Here is a 21,434-nt window from a genome sequence, read left to right on the forward strand (position 1 = left end):
AATGCCTGGGGAGGTAGAACGTGGACTATAAGGCTGTATGAGACACAAACACTGTAAAATATGTTTTTTATATCATTATATATCTAATATCTTTAGTAATCTGAAGACATCACCTTTGGCTTTGGGAAATAGCTTTAGTACGTAAGCTATAGTAAATAGCTTGTGTGTAAAGTGGAAATTTTATTGCTATGGTGACACTAAAGAAAAAGTCGTGGGTCAACAGACACATCAGGTTTCATGAATATCAAATGTCATTGAAATTTGGTCACTTATTTCACCTGAGAGAAGCACAAGAGCAAAGGTTTATCACAACAAGAGTTCACTTAAAAACAGCCACAACTTTTGATTGATGGTCAAGTGATATCATACTAAATGTTGGCCAAATTATCCATTGAAAACCAAAAAAAATCTACTTATATATTTTGTGGAAAAACAAACAAACAAAGTTTAAATTTAAATTGTAATTAAGAAACAGTTATTTCCCCTAATCATTCACCCCTAAATCTATATCACACAAGCTGGAGGACAATGTCTGTTCACGTGTCTGTTGTTGACCTTTCAAAGGCTAGCTGTGGTAATAGTGACCAAGGAAAGTAGATACACCACATAGGATTTGTACAAATTACCAATGTGCAGCATACTGCAGGGACCCCCCGCCCCCCAGGTTAGGCTGCACTGATAAGTGGGTTTTAATAGGATTCTGTCTACTTCTAGTTCCTCCAAGAACAAACAAATCTATATCTCAGTGGGACCAGCAGAATAAATAAAGAACACACAGTGAATAGAACACGGCGTGTGAGGGAATCACTGGGTCAGAGATCAGGACTACCCACCACATGTCCAGGCAGGTGGAATAGTCTGTGGATCCCAGCAGGACATCTGGAGGCCGGTACCACAGGGTTACCACCTCATTGGAGTAGGTATGGCTGGGGACTGACTTGGCTCTGGCCAGACCTGAGGGTAGCAGCACAACAACACAGTCTCAGAAAACATTATCATTGACTGACCTTCAGAAAACAAAGACAAAACCTGGAGAAGAGCAGCAAGAGCGTCTCCACTCTGACATCAGGCTGGACAGACAGTGATGTACAGAATGTGAGCTGAATTAGACGAGGAGAAAGAATCAGAATCTGAATTCTGACAAATCCCTTAAATTAAAACAAAATTTAAATTAAACAACGCACTGATGGTTTTGATGAACATTATTGGGGTGTGTGTCATGCGGGTGAAATGAGAGAAAATATCAGAGAGGGTCAACAAAATCAAAAAAGTTCACTGTTTTGGGAGCATGAATGTTCTCAGCAGCTTCCACCCACAACAAGATTATAAATGTTATGTTCAAAAAAACTGAATAAACGGTTTCGCATTGATATCTTGATAGAACAGTGAGCTGATGACTGGCACTGAAGAAAGAGCCTAAAAATACTGCCCTCTTTTCTGTTTACTGAATTAAGATTAGTTGAGATTAGATTTGCTACATTTCCTCCTGGCATCTACTACACCAGAGTCTTTGGCCTTTAAAACAGAGACTTTCAGAAACTCCGCTGGACCTGTTTTATTTTGAAAACTCTGGAGTTGTGTTGTTTTCTGGACAACAGAAACTGAGACCTTTGGAAATGATGACGTAGATACCTACGGTCACTCCCTGATTCGGTCTTATCTGCCTTGACTACAAGTGGTGACAGCGACATGGCTAATGAATTACAAGTGTAACTGACCTTGTTGTCTTTGCTAGCAGCTGTTTCTGCATTTTAATGTTACAATGGCTTTACCTGTTCTTCATTCATTGTATTTTCTACAACTAATCAACTGTAGAGTAGTCAGTCTGCTTACTGTTTGCATGTTCAGTGTACATGAATGGTTATGTGATATGCACTTTCAGGTGTGTTAGTATGGACAGAGATGAGCAAAAACACTTGTCTGGATGGATTGTTTTAGTTTTGAAATAAAAACATAGTACTGTGGATGTAGCCTAACAATCCCCAATATTCTCAATTAATTAAACTAATTAAAGGAGCTTGTGTGCAAAGTGGACATTTTGTCCCTGTTGTGGCACTAAAGGAAAGGTCAGGGGGGTCAACAGACACATCAGGGTTTGTAAATATCCACAGCAAATGTCACTGAAATTTGGTCACTTATTTCACCTGAGAGAAGCACGAGAGCAAAGGCTTGTCAGGATAACACCCACATCCAGAACTGCCACTGAATGCTTGGTGTTTGCTTGATGGCCTAAAAGTAGCCTCATTAAACCTTACGAACTACCTCTCTATGTTGTCACTGAAGGCATCGTAAACTACAATTAACTGGCCTCTGACTTGTCTTTGGGCTGACATTGAGCCGTGAGAAATCTCAGACCGTCTTTTCAAATGAAAATCACGATGGAAGACCTTCAAAGTTTCAGTGAGAAACTGTGTGACATGAATATCAGTCAGATGAACTCCTGTTTCCATCATTCTGACATCATTTGCCATTTTTATACTTGACTCTGGTTAATACTTGGTAATCCTGCAGCTGGCTGCTTCTGTCTTTGTGAAAGACAAAGTTCAGATTTTTTTTCATCTTCAGGGTATTTATATGCATGAGCCTCTCTGGGGTTTTCTAACCACACTCTAGCATTTATCTGTGCAGTGACACAAGCCCAGGTTAGTTAAGTATCTTGTGCCAGTCCTCAGGTGGCAGCTAATGTCAGAGCAGAGAGCAGATGCAGCGAGCTTTAATGAAGCTGATGGCTTTACCTCTTTGTCTCTTTTCAAGACTTAATTAAAGCATTTAGCTAAGTAAAAAAGAGACTTCCTGCCCTGCTGCTGCCCCCCTGTGTGTGGGAGGAAGAGGGGCAGAGGGGGAGAACAAATGACATGAGGAAGGAGGTATTTAACTTCTCCTTGTGTCTGAACATGCATCAGGAGGAAGGAGTTTCAGCCGGCGTTCATCAGGGCTAAGCACTGTAATTTCTACACATTGATCTGAAGTGGAAGAGATGCTAAAACTGAGAGGCTATCATTTCCACTGCAGGCGGACTTGCAGGCGCTCTGTTTGTGTGTGAGTGTGTGTGTGTGTGTGTGTGTGTGTGTGTGTGTGTGTGTGTGTGTGTGTGTGTGTGTGTGTGTGTGTGTGTGTGACTGGAGACAACATGTTATCATCATAGAAGAATGTAAGTGGTGGAAGGTTGGCTTGTGTGTGACACAAAGAGGTGGAGTACAGAGGGAACAAAACATGTCAGTCACACAACACACAGTAACACAAAAGTGATTGTCTGCACATGACTCAGGCTGCATTCACACTCTCATACGTTTTCATTTTAAAACTAAAGGATCTCTGTCCAGACGACTGTTTCAGCTTCAAATCAGAAATAATCTCCATACATACAACACATGAAAACACATACCACATGACCATTCACGTACACTGGGCATGTGCGAGCTGGTGTAAACAGGAAGCAGAATGTCTACTCTGCACTTGATTAGTTGCACAAAATACTATGAATGAGGAACAGCAAAGAAGGCTGTAGCATTAAAATGCAGAGTTTAACTGAACAGCTGCTAGCAAAGACAAGAAGGTCAGTAACACTTGTAATTCATTATCCATGTTGTATTCACCGCTGGTACGCAAGGCTGATGAGACCCCAATCAGGGGGTGACCGTGGGTGTCTACGTCATTGTTTCCAAAGGTCTCAGTTTCTCCACACGACAACACAACCCCAGTTTTCAAATTAAAATGGGTCTAGCAGCATTTCTAAAAAGTTTCAGTTTTAGCGACTTTTGAGTAGTGAGGATGCTAGGTGTAAACATGGCGAAAAGGATAATTTTTAAAACTAAAATGTAGTACCAGTCGCTCACACCAAAAGCTTTATGAGCAGCAAGCTGAATTAAAAAACCTGAACCACAACTGTGGATTTAATCCTAAACTCATATGCAACAAAAACTGGCCCACACTGAACAACAAAAGGTGAGGGTCACTGTTTCCATTGACCAAACACAAAGGTTTGCAGAGTCAAAGCTGAACAAAGGTGACATCCCACTCAAACCACCCCAAATCATACAACAATAAAAAATGAAAAGAAGCAAGTGACAGTGTGTCACCAAAATTATTATTATTGTCATGTGTTAACAAAGTTATTATTGTTATGGGTTTTACTTTGGGTTATTCCCCTTTTTCATCTGCTGAATCAAAGTACAGTAAAAAAGTGAGGCTCACTGATGGAATAATAATATATCAAGCTTTAGATACACAAACAAATATTTGTTAGGAGGAAACATTCATTATTGATTTGATTAATTTTATGTAATTAATTGGCAAATAACAATACAGACCATTGCCATCCTCACCCTTTACTTCTGATTGTAAATGTGACATTCAGCAGTGTTACAGCATTCATGATGTAGAAAAGCAATTACATAGTAAGAAGCCCGCATAAGTACAATAAACCACACAAAGCTAATTCAGACCAAACAACAGGTTTGTGTGATCAGAGAGACTTTAATCAGCTGTTCCTTGTTCTTGTCGCTCCTCATAAATATAATGCAAGCATCAAGTTTGTGACTCAGACACACAGGTCTCAGCTCACTATGTTCAGCTTCCACCTCCATCTCCAGGTGAAAATCCAGGATTTTGATTTACAGGTGACAGCAGACTATTCTGCTTTGAACACATAGTCTGTAACTGCGGCTTCTAGGGGTCTCTCAATCAAAACTATAATAAAAGACAGCATTTGGTGACATCGTGAAATAGTGTGGGATCATGGGAATTGTTGTCTTGACCTTGGTCAACTGTCAGTTTCTCCTGGTTTAGATTCCATCAGTATCAGTGGTTCAGGAGGTTTTTATCTGGAGCTGAATTACCCATAGAGGTATCCTCTGCTCCATAACAAACGGACCAGGGGATTATAACCAATAAAAACACAGAATAAAACAACTTCACTTTAAGACTCAGGGAAGAGTTGGGAGCTGAGATTGATGCTAACCTTTGTTTTGATTGTTTCTCCGACAACTTATAAACCAGATGTTCAGTTTTTACCGTCAGCCGAATTGTCCACAGAGGTGTCCTCCTCTCCGTAACAAACAGACCAGGGGATTAAAACCAGTAGAAACACCCATAAAACAGTTTAACTGTTAAAAATGACTGATTTACCAATGTTTCTATGATAACTTCAGAGCTAGACGTCCAATGACAAAAATCCTTTATCTGGTTAAAATATATGGTTGAAAACAACCGACTAAATTAAATGGAGCATTACCTTGATTAAAATCACAGATTTCTCTGGTTTGAGCATCGATGGAAACATTTGGGATAATGTAAAAACACAATTCAACAACATATATAACACAGGTCTAGTCATTTATTTGGTGAAAAACTTTTAGTTTTTTGTGGAAAAGTTACATAGTAACTGTAATCCTACTACCACTGTGTCTGTGAAGAAACAGTTACAGGAAGATAGAGAGACAGAATTGGTTTGAATTCTGATCCTGGTTCAGCTGCTGTTTTCATGTGCTCTGATGTTTGGATCACCTTGTACAATGTCACACTGAACTTCTCCCTCAAAAACCCTGAACGCAGAGGAGTGAAGTACTTCAAAGACCTGACCTATGGATTCATGCACACACACATAAGCACACAAAGACCGCCAGCCACCTTGCATCTCCTGTGGTTCACAATTTGACCTGGCACCCTGTCCGGGTAGCTGCTGGCATGAAGGTCGCCAGTGAATTATACATCATTATCTCACACACCAGAACAGGGGGTCACAAAATACTCTTCACAGTGAGAAGGTGGGCTGGAACCAGGAGTGACAGAGAGGGACTAAGAAAGGCTCAGTCGCCGAAGCAGTTTTTATTTGACACTAAAGGCAGTTTGCAGCCTCCACCTGCTTCTCTTCCTCCTCTAACATGCAGCAGACTGGGAGTTACACACCGCACTGCCAGCAGCTATCTAAATACTGTAGCTTCCAGTTGAGAAAATGCACGCCTGGACTGATGGTCTAATGCTGTTTATTTGTTATAGCTAATTCTCCCCTTTCTCTTTCTCTCTTATTTCTCTTCCTGTTTTCTGTTACCGCTTTGCACTGTTTTACTCCATTCCTTTTTAATACTGTCAAATTCCTTTTGTTACATGCATACAATGACCTTTCGAAATAAACTTCCCTTTACACCAGAAACTACAAAATAAGAACAATTTAACAAATTACAAATGCAAACTTTACACATGAACCACAATGTGCATTTGTGTCATTTACACTACCACCAAATTATTAAGTATTTACAAGTTACACTTAAACACGAATCATTTCTTAATATGAATTGACCTTTTTAGAACACAATGTTTACTGTTTTTACCTCCCCCTTATGCTTAAGAGGCCTAACAGAAAACTAATTTGTGAACTGGTCCTTCTACCACAGACGCCTTTGCTCATGCCTTCACCCTTTTCATTCAGTTTTCTATCTCTTACAAATACCTTCACTCTTAGAAGTCCACATTACAAATGCAAACTTTACACATGAACCGCAATATGCATTTATGTCATTTACAAATACTATCTGAAATCGTTTCACAGAGGAAAACAAAAACATACTCTAACCTAAATTTGACTCACAGGCATCATGAAACTAAAGTGGCAAAAGGCATTGGGTCAAATCAATGTGATTTCATCTGTAGGCCACAGCACCAGTCAAACCTGTTTCAGGTGGAGAGAACTACACTTTCAGTTCAGTCAGTTCTTCTCTCATCTTCATTAACAAGACTCACTCCCTCATATAAATGAATAGTTTAACATTTTGGGTAATACACTTCCTTCATTTTATCTTCTCCTCTAACTCCTGCAAAGAAAGAATAATTTCCCAAATCTTTTAACAATATCTGTAAAGGTTTATTATTTTAACACTTGCACTTGTATGTATACCGTTTGTGTGTCTATTAAACACTTTTTTCTCAATACTAAGGCCTCTTTCTGTCCCAGACACACAGTCAGATTTTGCTGCTAGGCAGAATTAACCTCCCACTATTCATTAGTGAACGCTCTGGGCACAGATCAACTCAGGGGGATGGAAGGCCATGGTAGACATGGCTGCAGGTAAGACATTAAATGTGGATCATGATATACATGTGCAGCTATGTAGAATAGTCTAGCTTCACAGACTCAGACTCAGCACTTCTCAGAGGTCTATTTTTTTATTTACAGTGCTTACCATTTCACATGCAACTCAAGCTTAATGAACCCAAAACAAAGCAAAAAGACAAGAAATAACATAAAATAATAGATAAAAAAATTAACTCATGACAAATTAAACAAAACAGGCATGTGTTTTGGAAGCACTGCCGCACCTCTCCTCGCCTGAGCAAAAGTTTAACTGCTTACATAGACAGATCAATTCACATCTGACCTGCTTCAGCCACAACATAGCAGGTTGTATAGCAATATTAACACCACGGAGTCAGCCAACATTCTTGGACTCCTTTCTAAGAACATTTACATTACTAAATGGTTTCCCCAAGGCAAATATCCCAAACTCAAGTCTCTGGGATGCAAAGACCAACAAAAGAAACTATTTGATATACAAGAAAACCCTCCAACTGGTTTCTCCCAATGATGTCACCATGGCATCACCAAGACTACAAAAACCAAGACATGCTGGGCGGCCCCCTCCCAAACACCAGTCCTGCATAATGGGTCAGAAAAAGGAACAATGTTCAACATCATATTGCTAACACAAATAAATCTGGAATAGTAAGTGATGCAATGTTACAAAAGCAATGGTAAATCATAGTAAACTGAATAAATGTAGAAAATGTTGAAACCTGGTGTAATGTTAGTTGTTGCTAAGACACTAGTGGTACCTAAAACTGTCAAGACCACCCAAATTGCACAGTCCTTGCTCTTCAACACAACTGCTAACAATCCTTTCTGTCCTTAACTTTCAGTTGCCAACTCAACACAGGTTTGTTTATACTGTACTATCCTCCAACAGACTGTTATTCGATGACTATTGGTTATCCAGTTAAACTCAGAGGGATGCAACCCAACTCCAAAAAAAATCGAAACTCATTTTCACAAAATGGGACATTTAATATTCATACAATAACTCACAGCACCCTCTGTCAAAAATCCCTACTAGTTTTAAGTGTGGCTTGTTTGGCTTATTTTTTTAAAGGGAAGAAAGGTTTTTTGTGCATGCATGCGTGCGTGCTACCTGCTGTTGTCCCAGCTCATTTCCCAACACAAAGTGGACTCTAATGAGCTCTGCATTACAGTAGTCTTCATTAAACCAGTCAGATCATTACCAACACACACACAAGCAAACACACAGACACTGACACAATATGTTTTCTGCATTAAATCCTGCAGTTTATTTCAGTCTCAGGTTTAGACACAAAAAACACAGATAAACACATCAGTCACCTCAATTCATCAAATACACTTCAAAAGACCATCTGCAACCTCCAAAAGTCCACACCCCGAGTACACACACTCTCACACACACACCCAAGCACCAGCCCCCTCATCCCAGTGCTGTAGTGAGGCGTAGGCTTGAACAACACACTGGGGAGAGGTGAAGAGTCTGCTCTGGATGCCCGGGACATTCTTACAGCTCCATTGTCACATTGCGTCACTCCTTACAAGTTTTTATCTCAGCAGCTGTTACTTAACAGCACAAACGCCCCAGAAAATAAACACACACATCAGTGCACATTAGCTGGTTATAGCTGCGCTCGCAGACAGGGAAAATACCAGACTATCATTCAGCTCAGTGAAATCCAACACTTAGACAGTTCCCAACCCTGAGTATGCTCTCTGTGGATTTCTCCACAACTGCAATTATAATGTCAAAGAGCTAAGGCAAACTAAGGCAAGACGAGACAATGAAGAGCCATTGCAACTCAGGCAACAACAAGATGAAGAACAGCTATGGCAGCTCCCGCAAAGATGAGATGAAGAAGAGCTATGGCAACTCCTGAAGAGACAAGACATTTGCCAGTATCAAGGTTTGCATCCACTGTCTGGTTTGTAGTTAGGTTCAAGTTGTCTTGAAAATTTTACAAATACATTCAGTATCAACGTGTATGCAACTTGCCAAATATGTAAATTAACAACAAATCTTCATTATGATAATATAAATTGTAATCTGATCACAATTACATTTCCTTCAAAAACGTATATGCTGTTGCAAATTAGTTGTGTATAAACATAATGTCTAGGAGACAGAATTGTAGATCTATCTGTGGTTGTCTGTGCCCTAGTAACAGAATAAAATTATGTTAGAGAAAAAGTCAGAGGATCAGTAAGGTAATCACAATTCACCTTGAGGGGAACATAAATGAGTGTACCAAATTTAATGGCAGTGAAATGGTTGTTGAGACGTTTCACTGAAAACTACAAATTTCAACCACATGGTGATCCTAATAGGAAATGCCATAGTATCATTTAAATCACAAGGGTACATCATCTGGGAACCAAGAATGTGATTACTGAAATACTCCAATCAGGACCAACATGGTAGACTGAGCAATAAGAGTGTCCTCCTGTAAAAAAAAAACAAGTTCATGGGTCGTCTGTGCAGCAGCTTATTACGACCCATAATTACATTTTATTGTTAGGTGACATCTAGTTGCCATGATAATTATGACAGCAGAAGGAAGTAGGGTGATGTAGTGTCAACACAGGAATCTGCAGTTTGTTTTTGGTGCGAAACTGATAGTCAGTGTTGTTTCTTGTACCCATCACCATTTCACAACCTTAACCATGTTTGTTTTCTATTGTTACCATGACAACAATCAAGTTCTCTAACCTTAAGGAAGTACTCAATTTAACCCAATCCCTTACCTTTTCCTAAACTTAACCAAGTAGTTTTTGGACCTAACCAAACAGGGACCACACCACAAGCTCAACTGCGTGTTGATTATTGTAACCATGACGACAAAAGTTGACAAATGCCTACCACTGGTAAACTCTTATGGGTCACATGTCAGGGTAGAGACAAGATACCTTCTGTGATCGGCTCTGAGGCATCACTGCTGTTGCAGGGTTTGGGTTGAGTCTCCAGCTCTTTAGAGAGCAAGAAGCATGTAGTCCCCAAACAAACTGTATGGAACAGGTTCTCTACAAGATGAAGTCCCAAAGAAGCACATCCAAACTACCTTAGTTATTTTGTGGGTGAGTGAACCTCGGATAAGGTTTTTTGGGCACTGACTGCTGCCTGTGCTCCAGGTGTGCAGACACAAGCAGCTTTTAGGCAGGTTCATCCAAACTGTAAACACTCTCACCCTCTTATGAGGCTCTGAAGTATGTCGGCTATGAGCATTGCTCATCTGGTACTTTTTTTTTTTTTTTTGCTTTTATTGATAGCCACAGTGATACAAGACATAAGAAGACACAACCAAAACAGGCACCCACCTACAGCACTGCTCCATGGTGCCAATAGTGGTGAAGCCCTACATATAGTACCGTTTTTTTAAATATGGTGATAAAACTTTGTCATGGACTAATGGGGGATGTGTCAGGAGGTAGAGTGGGTTGTCCACTAGTCAGAAGGTCTGTGGCAAGATACTGAAAGTGCCTTCAGGGGTCAATCAACAGAGAAGTCAATAAGAGTAAAAAAAGTGCTACATAAGTGCAGTCCAGTTAATGCATATATAAAAATAATGTTCTAAAACCATGTGTGTAAATTAGAGACTTTGCCATGAAATTGCTCAGTCACTCACAAAATAAAATGCTATACATTTGTACCGCTTTAAATACCGTAAATTTCGGACTATAAGCCGCTACTTTTTTCCACACGCTTTGAACCCTGCGGCCTATACAACGATGTGGCTAAATTATAGATTTTTACTGGCCAAAGGCCTCCAGGGGGCGCTCTAACGAGAAGCGCAAAAGTGAGACAGACATGTGGGGAAAGATTGTGCGCCGAAGAAGACACGGTAGTTTTGATTTTGATTTTGAACTGGAAATGGAAAACACACGGAGAAATGCATATGATGCGGCTTTTAAGTTAAAGGCCATCGATTTGGCCGTCAAAGAGGGAAATAGAGTTACTGCTCGTAAGCTTGATATCAATGAATCGATGGTGAGACTTTGGAGGCGGCAGTGGGAAGAACTGAGTCAATGTAAAAAGACGGCAGAAGCCGGCCGTGTTGGTGCCGTACAGGCAGTTTGAAAAAAAGCACGTCTTTAATTAAATCTTTAAAAAAAAAATTCCGTGTAATGTATTTCTGTGTACGTAAATATCTCATGTTACAACATGAAAACCTGCGGCTTATAGTGAAGGGCGGCCTATATATGTACAAAATTTATTTTCTTGTAAAATTTAGCTGGTGCGGCTTATATTCAGGTGCGCTCAATAGTCCGAGATTTACGGTACACATTTTGCATTCATCACTTCTCTCAACATGTTTCAGTATCAGATTTTTCAGGCAGTCATAAGTTTTGATTCACCCGATGACAGGTAAAGCAGTTTAAGCAGAACCTGATTGAGCAGGTTATAAGTTTCAGGAATCTGCTTATATATATTTCATGATGCACAGACATGAATGTAAAGTAGCAGATACCTGAAACTGTATAAAGAGTACATCAACATGTCTACAACACAGCAGCATGGTTTGCAGAATGGCTAGTTGTAATGTCAGTTGTAGGTAATAGTAGCAAATAAGTTAAAACACACAAAGCATGTTATGCTAATTCTAATTAACATATTTTAGATTTACTGTTTTATCTATCGATACAACTGCATTTTTAATCTTTGGTTCTTGAATTAGTTGACAGAGTAGTGTTGGAGGTCTATTAGTAAGAAATGCCTGGTCCTCTCTGTGGTGGGTGTTTGTGTGCGGTGATTATGGTTCACACAGCTCCACTACACAAACCATATAAATCACCCCCCACACACTGCTTAAGTTGGCCTCAATTAGTTGTGTCCTTGATATGAAACGTGGGCTCCACACAGCCTAATTTATGAGCTGGTTATTTGTGCAGCTCATTAAGGAGTGAGTAAACCCACAGAGAAGCAGAGGGAAGCATCTGGATCAATTCCACAAGCAGCAGCAGGGATACGGAGCTCTGGCCACTGTGGCCAATGAAAAAACAGCCCTCCCTGCTAAGTCAGCCCTCACTCTGCCCAGCTACTCATCTGTACATGTAATCTACAAAAACTTCTTTTTAAGAGTTGAGACTAAGTGGCGTTAGGTTACATAAGTGTGGAAAAGTTATTATTGTCAGATCCTGACCTCATGATGTTTTGATACCTGAAAGATTTTCCAGAAAATTCTATATTTTTGGCCATCATACAAATTAATGTTATTCTATAATGATTAAATGTGAGGAAGGACGCTGCTCTTAAAAGACAGAAATTCAATGCACAACAAAGGCATGACAGCATGGGCATGAGGGGAAGAGGTAATGATGTTAATCTAATGAGAATTTATTAAGACTCAGGTATAACAGGCTCATATGAGCTCACATAAAGAAGATACACAAGTACATATACACAAACGGAGCAACACATGATTAAACAATAATAAATAAATAAAAACAATAAAAATACGACAATAACAACATGAACCAAGGAAAGGCTATTGTGAATCTCATACATTTGCACTGATGTAACACCAAAGACTGGAAAGCAGAGATAGAAGATAAAATGATAAAATACTTAAATAGAAGACATGAAGTGAATAAAATCAGAAATAAAAGGTTAACAGTAGGGTAATAAAAAAATTAATAAAAACAAAGACGAAATAAAGATAAAATAATAAAATGTTAAACTTCATGTTTTGAAGTGAGTAAAACCATAAATAAAAAAGGTAGACATAGAATAAATAACCAGAAATAAAAGTAGGGTATTGAGAGGAAAATCATCCAGAAAATAAACATAGAATACAAGGACACACCAGTAAAACACCTTAAAATGTATAAAAAAAAATAGACACATTAATTAATTAAAAGGCCAGACTAAAATGGTCAGTCTTGAGTTTGATTTTAAAAATAAACACTGAGGCAGAGACGTGGACCAGAGTAATAAAGGGATGCCTCACTTTTTTTAAGTATTTATATGTGAGGGGAGAAATTCTATAAGGTCCTTAAAATTAAAGTGTTTTTCCTCTCAGGATGAAGAATAAGTGAATTTGAACCTGTCTTTTGTTGATAATCTGTGAATGAGATTTAGATGTTTCTTGGGCAGAATAAGACAATTTTGGCTGATGGTGGTGGTGCTACAGGAAAGATCAAGTATTGCCAAAAACATTAGACCTCTGGAGTTCCAAATACAGTATATGCAGAAAATGTAATATATATGGAAAGTGGTCTCTGACTTTTTGACCCCACTATATCTGAAATACCCTGTGATATTTGAAACACGTAAAACAGTGGTGAAGTGCACATGATTAGTGCTAGAGTGAAAGTCAGGAGGTTAGTTAAGTCATTAACTAGAATTAATGCCTTGTGGTTGTATGCCTCCGCCACTCAGACTAGTTTCAGCTTACATCCCTGTTTATCCACCGTCATATGAAATATTAACCTTTTTTGTGAAATTTTGTCATAATTGCTGTGTGGAGCCTTCAGTAATGGCTAAACGGTGTTTTGTGAGGTCACAGTGACACCTGACCACCGAAATCCAATCAGTTTGTCCTTGAGTCCAAGTGAATGTTTTTCTACCAAATTTGAAGAAATTCCCTCAAGTTGTTACGGAGATATTGAGTTCACAAGGCAAAAAACATGTTTTGTGAGTTCACCATGACCTTTGACCACCAAAATCTAATCAGTTTGTCCTTGAGTTTCACCCAGCTGTGATCACAGGTGTGGTCAGACATTCAACATGTATCTTATTTTCCTCCATAGATCTAGTTTGTTAATGATCTTCTGGGGACCATGAACATCCATAATCAATGTCACACACATCACAGAGTGATGGATCAAAGCACCACTACCAAGGCAAAAGCACTGATGAGCAAAGACAGAAACAAAATCAAAGACTGATAGGTCCAAGTTCCACTGCTGTTATTACAGCCATCCCTTATCTACCCCTCTTTGTCCCCTCATCCCCAATCAATTTTTGGCCACCCCTCATCAGACCCCTCTACCCCTCCTTTGTTGACACTCTGACTCCATCTCTCTCAACTAGCGCTACTGGCCTCAGCTGTCAGCCATTAGTATTCCTGCTGCCAAGGCCTGGGACCGCAGGGAACACACACACACACACACACACACACACACACACACACACACACACACACACACACACACACACCTTCGTCGTCTGGCATCCCTCAGGCCAAGGCTGAGTCTGTGTTTTGTCCATGTTTGTTGACGAGCCCAGCTCCAGCAACAGACTAATGCCAAGAGATTTTCATTCTAGCTCATTTGCTATTTTGTCCATTATTTTCTCCTTCTCATTTCTCTTGCAGTAATGTTTCTACACTCATAAGGTTTGCATTATTGATGAAGCTGCCCATCCTCCTCCTCCTCCCCCCATCTGTCTGAGCCAAAGGATGGAGGGGTGGGAGTATGGAGGAAATGAATGGGTGGAGAAGACATAGGGTTTGAAGGGTTTACGAAATGGGTGGGTGACCCAATGAGGGCTGTTAGACGATGGATGGACTGCAGACATGTCATGTAGGCAGTGTTTACTAAGCTTAGATCCAAGCCATAGAGAGCCACTTCAGGAGGGGATCCTAACTTACTAGTCTATGACTAAAATAAACTGACACATGAATGTGTTCAGTATCTGTCATGGCAACCTGTAACTTTTATTTTAATCAGTCTTGTTTAGGAGTTTGTGGTCTGATTGTGGCACTAGATCAAAGGTCAGGCTAAGAATAGACCAGGGGGTCAACTGAGTTAACGTGATCTGGGCTAAAGTGCTGGACCGATGGACCATCAGAGTTTCCAAAGCCACCTCCAATTCTGGGACCAAGAATTAGAAAAAAAACATCAACCAAAAAAAAAAAAAAAGTTGTGGCACCAGTAATAAGGTCGCCGAGCACTCATTTTCATTCTGTCCACCCTGCATCTGCTGAGCCAGGCCGCTGTCAAGCTTACACTGAGTAGTCTGATCCTGCCATTATTGTTAGTGTGGCATATGAAGCACATGAAGCACAGTGACAGAGGGGGTATTCAGCTTCATGTCCCGATTTCACACACTCTAACATCTAACAGGTGCACAACATTAGAGCATCATTATTCAGCACACTCACCGAAGTCAGCGAGTTTGAGCTCTCCGGTGTCGCTGATGAGCAGATTTTGTGGTTTCAGGTCACGGTGAAGGATGTACCTCTGGTGGATGTAGGACAAGCCTCTGAGTAGCTGGAACAGGAACAGCTGGAAAAAACAAGTTAACAGACAGTACTTTTTAAAGGTCCTATATAGTATAAAGGTAGATGTCCATGTGTTCTTTGATTATAAAGCAGATCTAGGTAAATATTAATACTGTGAATGTTGGGCTTAGCTTATGGTTCCAAAAGGCTTTTTTGTACATCTCAACAAGATACACCAGCCCACAAATTTTCATACATCTAGTTGAAACATACTGTGGGGGCTACTTTGTTGAAATTTCTAGGGGGCAGCCTTGAACGATGTTGCCACATCCATAAACGAGTTAGGCCATGTCCATTGCATCTGCCAAATTTTGTGAGTGTACGAGCACCGCTAGCCCCTCACAAATCCTGAAATTCATTAGGGGGCGCTATATAGCAGACATGCCACAACCGTGCCCAATTCCATTATCAAAAGAACTGTTCATGAGTACAAACTTGTGTACAAAGTTTTGTGAGTTTTTGCACATCCTAAAGGTCCTCAAAACTGTTTGTAAAATGAAAAACACCACAGCAAATCCAAAATGGCCAAATTCCTGCTTGGTGGAAAAAGTTCCAAAAATATAGATTATTGATATGTCCAATCATCTCACCAAATTTCATGAACATCCGAGAACCTCGACGTGGCCCTTAGTTTGGGGGGCACTATGGAGCCCACTGGTCATGCCCGAGCACTATTGAACTTTGCGATTTTTCACAGCCTTTAGGTCTGTACCAATTTTCGTGAATTTGTGTGTATGTTAAGGCTCTCAAAAGTCAAGTATTCCAACAGAATAATAATAATTAAAGCTGCAAGCAGCGTTGAATGGGCCCTTGCACTCTTTGGACTGTCATCAATAATGTGAAGTTTGGGGCAGATTGGGCAAGGTATACTATACTTCTAATAACTTCCTGTTTAATGGCAAAGCATCAAAACTCTCCACGCTGGCACAGCCGCACCATTCAACTCACAACTACTCACAATTTTCAAGCAAGCCATGTTCTATGGCATATTTATTTTATTTGTTCTGTTGAACAAAGTAAAAGCATTTTGACAGCTGAATAAGGATGGCTTTTTGTGCTCCTTTTATCAGGTTTCGCTGCCGCTGGCTGTTCACACTCCCAGTACACTATAGGTGGTCAGGTGTCAGTGCAAAACACAACTTTCTCCTTTGCATGAAATGTCTTGTTGGCGGTCCAGACAGAACTTCCTAGTCCTAATGACGTCAATATGTTTCTTGGTTCTGCCCACCTGCAAGATGGACACCCCCTGAGAGCTTGGCACGCCCCCCACAAAAGGCACAGCACATAATTTTTAATGAAGAGCTTTGTTTAGTTTTGTAGCCATGGCGAAAAGACACTGTTCTCAATTGCCTGGAGAGATGTTAATTTTTTCCACGGTTCTCCACTGCTCCAAAAATTATAGTATGAGCCCGGCACTTCAAGGAGGACTGCTTCTGTAGTTCACACGTAATGTAGCTAAATGGGGGGACTCAGCCTCACAGCCTGTCAGTCTGAATTATCATTGTGGATTTGTGATGTTTAACCGTGTTACCACAACCTGATCACGTTAGTAAGAAGCAGCATAGCACAGATATACATGCTTAAACGTTAACATGCTATACCTCGTTAGCTCAGATAAATCATCTACAATTTACCCACATAGTTTGTGTCTCAGTAACTACAGTGTATGTCCACTAAAGTTGAGTTAATTCAGATTTACCGGCATCGTAACCCAGCAGGAGGTGAAGCTGTGGAGACTCCCTACTTGTCAACTGTATGTCTGGTCCTCCATTATTTATCTTTTGTCCTGAATTGTCAACACATACAAAATCAAATGTTTTTTTCATAAAAGGTATTCCAAGCTATGTATATTGTCATCAGAATTCTTTGCAGACTGTCCATCGTCTTGATTTGCATCACTCTCCAAATTTCTGCCTCTACCCTCACTCTGGCTGCCTGACAGTGAGAATGCTTGTTTTCCTGCTCCAGTCCAGTTTCTGAACGTGGATCGGGTCTGTTATCTTCCGGGTCAGGATCGGACTCTTGTGCAAATCGATAAAGCAGAACCGAAGACCCCACAACCATTTGTTTACACAAGACATGCAGAACATGATGCTCTGATTGGTCAGCTGAGCTCTAACAGAGCATTTCAGACAGAGTGAATAGGATACAGTATAAAATGTACAGAAAAAGAAAAATAATGTAATTTCAGGACACTAAAGTATGTAGACACCAAGAATGAAATTATGAACACTAAAAATTGCCATTAAAAGGTCCTCCTTAACATAACTCTGTTCAAAATAAAATGGCATGTCTTTGCCTAACATAACAATATTGCTTTAATAACTATCCTCCAATTATTTCTAAATTCTGTCTTTGGACTATGGCAGACTAAACTGTGCAGACAGGTGTGGACAAATCTATTCATCACTGAGACAGGGCTGTGACTTCACTCTGGTCTAGCTGAGAACAGACATGAACCCCACGTTATTTACAAATAGCTTAATGAAATGTTGTCTCCTGCACAAAGGCACATGTACCAAAATCAATAATGAGCTATGAATCAAGAACACACCTGTCATTTTTTCCACTCAGACTATTGAACAGAGATCAAGAAATGAGTTCAACACAGCACACGTCAGATTTCTTAGCTGACAAGCCGCTGCATCGACCAGTCAGACTCAAAAATAAATTAGACTGTCTGTTACTGTTTCAGTTTATAAATACTGGCTTATGATAGATTGTATCAATAACTGCCTGCTGCTGAAATGTGTGTGATATTGTAGAAGAAGACATAGAGGTGAGTGCAGAAATAAGTGTAGGTGTGACAGACACCAGACACAGAGGTGGGCGGGGCCACTGCCTCCTTTTCATTTGGTGTGAAGGGTGGTCAATCAATTTGAATTGGACTGCTGACAGCAGGAGGGCATGAAAAGTTAAAATCACTAAACTTTGACCCAGATGGAAAAACATACATTTTCATCCCTCACCAAATGATATGTTTCTAGTTCCAGTCTGAGCTGTGGAGCAGAGGACAGCTGTGTTGATCCCAGCAATATTGAAAACATTACTTATTTTTGGAAAACTGTCCTTTTTATGCCAGTTTATGATGGATTGTAGCTGTTTGTAATACTGATCCTTTACTGGATGTTGAGTCCCATTGACAGCACCATAGGTTTACTGTGCCTATTCTATTATAAATATACAGTACCCTTCTGTGCAATATCAATTCAAAACTGTATCTTACAATAATCAAATTATTTTGAAGTTTTAGTGTAATATTTGATCTTATGTATACAGCATACAACATACACCTGTGATTTCCAGTTAAGACGAACTGCATGAACAAGGTTATAAAATAGGCAATGGACACCACAGCCTCCTCAGTTCTGTCCTGGGTTGTGTCTAATGCCATATGGCCATACACATGGTGAGGTACTGCCTGAAATAGAAAGAGACCAGACTGAGACTTCATAAATAAGAATGTACAGGAGCACCAGCAGTCTGCTGAACATGAGCTGAAAGCATGAAAAGCAGATGCTAAGTGTTTCTGATTTGCAGAACAAAGCTTATCTGTGGAAACTGGTGTTTCAATGATTCAAGATAATAGAGCAAAGAGTATTTAGCAGCTAAATAATAATAATAATATAATAATCCTGATGGGAGTTGGTGTAGACCGACCTGGACATAAATGGAGAGTGAACTTGAATTGATCAGAGGTAGGAAATGAATAATCATGTTGCTTCATGTTTGCTGGATGTGTATACAGAAAACTGCTTTCTAACATGTTAGTGTAATAACTTTAGAGTGTGAGGTGATATGTTACAGATTGTTACACTGTCCCCTAGTGGCCAAAAAAAAAAAAAAAACATTTTACCTTTAAGAACATTAAACTGTGATTAAACTACCATGATATGATATTAGTGCTCTTAGTGATAATATTTAATCACGCTCCTCACTGCCAGTCAGCCGGCCCCATCTATCCTAACAACGTAACATCTTTAACCTTTGACAGTTTGGGGCTAAAGCAGTGTTAAATGTAGCATACATACCTGGCCTGGCATCAGTCAAAAGCCATTAAGGAAGTTCATTGTGAGGACATGCAGACGTATGGACCCACAATTGACACTTTGCGACTCTTTCCACCATCAAACTATCAAATTGATAGGAAACAGAGAAAAAGGACCCCTCTTCCACAAACAGACCATGTTTTAGCATGTTCGAACGACACAGAACCAGACCAAAGGTCAAAGGGTCAGCTCCAGAGGATCAACCAATGGACACCAGGCAACTGGAGAATATAGGCAAAATCTCCAGTTTGTAACAATAAGACTCTGTCTAATGATATTTGATTTTTTCTTATATAGGACAAGTAACAACAAAAGGTCTGATTAACACTAAAGTGTGAATCCTGGCCTCTCTGTGCCATGCTTGAATACACGCACACACACACACACACACACACACGCGACCACACACGCACACACACACACACAACACACACACACACACAACACACACACACACAAACACACACACACACAACACACACACACAACCTCCCTTCCTCTGTCTCTCTAGATATGAGTCATAAACTACAACCACATTCCAATCCTGGGTAGTGACCAGCAGAACACTCTTCACAGACACAGATCTAAAGGCAGAAGGTAAAATTAAATATCTAGCTGTTCTGTAACTCATGAGATGTTCCTATGCAATAGTTTAATCCCAAACCTCTATCCCATAGAATGTTTGAAATGTAACATGTAGATTTTAAGACAATGTCCTTCATGTGACCATACTCTCAGCATTATATTATTATTACAGTCAAAGAACTGATGTGTAATCCACATTTATAGACTATTAGCTTTGGGAAATATTTATATTGTTGTTTGATCAATTAACCACTTGTATCATGATTAATTCCAGGTTTGAAGGATGTAATATGAAATCAACACTCCTATTACTCCTCTCTGCCATTATTAGTGCAAGTAGTTTTATATGTTATTTCACTTAATGTTTTGTGGTCATGGTGGAAGACGGATGTGCGAGTTTATAAGTAAACTCTAGAATTAAATTATTCCAAAGTTCAGTGGAAAATTACTCTCTTCTCCAAGTGGAAACACAGGAGAAGATGGGTGACGCCCCTGAAACATGCGCCAGCCCCCAGGGGATAAAACAGTCGTGAACAATTCACACAAAGTCAGAAAAGCCAGAAAGGTTAGAAGTCAGAAATGTTAGAAACGCGAAAAAGTTAGAAACTCGGCGAGATGCTAAGAAGGAAGAAGATGCGACAAACGAAGCTAAAAGCTAGAGGCTGAAAAGCTGAAGCTAGAAAACGATGCAGAAACTAGAAGCTGAGATCTTTGCTCAAAGCTCAGAGTCTCGGCTCAAAGCCCGGCTCTGTAGCCATGTAAACTCTTAGCTCTAAGCTGCTAGCCACAGACTCATGGCTCTTAGTCATTTTTGCACTTTCCGCATCTTTTAATTTTTTTGCCACAAGCTCCAAGTAACATTTTTGTCTACATGTGCGATCTTTTATTTTTATAAGCCAAGTCAAGACCAACTGAACCAAAAGTTGTTTTGGTTACAAAATTACTCTGAGGCACTTCTGTTGAGAAGTGCCTCAGAGTAATTTTGTAACTTTCAAATCATCAAGTTTTCCTTTTTGAAGATTTTGACAACTTTAGAGTTATCTGGTCAACGCCAGTCTCCTCTAAAGTTATCCAACCAAAGTGAAGAGCATTAGAGTTTATTTCAGATCAACCCACAAGAGATGCCGGCAGATAACACCTCTGCACGACCGCCTGCAGAGAAGCCGAACAGAAATCAAGAGTGCCCGAGACAGAAAGTCTCCTGGCAAACTCCACCAGAGCTGAACCGCTGAGACACCGGCAGAATCCGTCATCGTGATAACGGGACACGGCCTCCAGGAGAATCCACCTAGATCCCACAGCCACCTGGGTTCCAGCCGAGGGTCTTTAGCTACAGCGCAACTCACAGTAGGCCAGTATTAACACTGCTCATTACTGGGTTGATGTCGAAATATAGCAATATTTAATCATCAAACTTAATTTGTAGATGTAGTATCATTAGCTGTATAGCCATAGTGTATAGCCATAACATATTCTCTCCTACCATTGCCAACTCATCACACTGCTCATTTC

General features: G+C 40.0%; 1 protein-coding gene across 2 annotated transcripts in view; it reads right to left on the reverse strand.

The window, feature by feature from the left end:
* The window catches only part of LOC111227009 (cyclin-dependent kinase 14), a 246,640-nt gene that overhangs the window by 83,107 nt on the left and 142,099 nt on the right, over positions 1 to 21,434 (reverse strand). For both annotated transcript variants that reach the window (XM_022752355.1, XM_022752364.1), the window contains 2 exons: positions 15,169 to 15,292; positions 834 to 954 (listed from right to left, as the gene is read on the reverse strand). In XM_022752355.1, the coding sequence (XP_022608076.1) occupies positions 834 to 954; positions 15,169 to 15,292 (245 nt within the window). The remainder of the gene's footprint in view (positions 1 to 833; positions 955 to 15,168; positions 15,293 to 21,434) is intronic.

The sequence above is a fragment of the Seriola dumerili genome, unplaced genomic scaffold (assembly GCF_002260705.1).
Source record: "Seriola dumerili isolate Sdu_G_001 unplaced genomic scaffold, Sdu_1.0 BDQW01000017.1, whole genome shotgun sequence".
Classification (NCBI taxonomy): domain Eukaryota; kingdom Metazoa; phylum Chordata; class Actinopteri; order Carangiformes; family Carangidae; genus Seriola; species Seriola dumerili.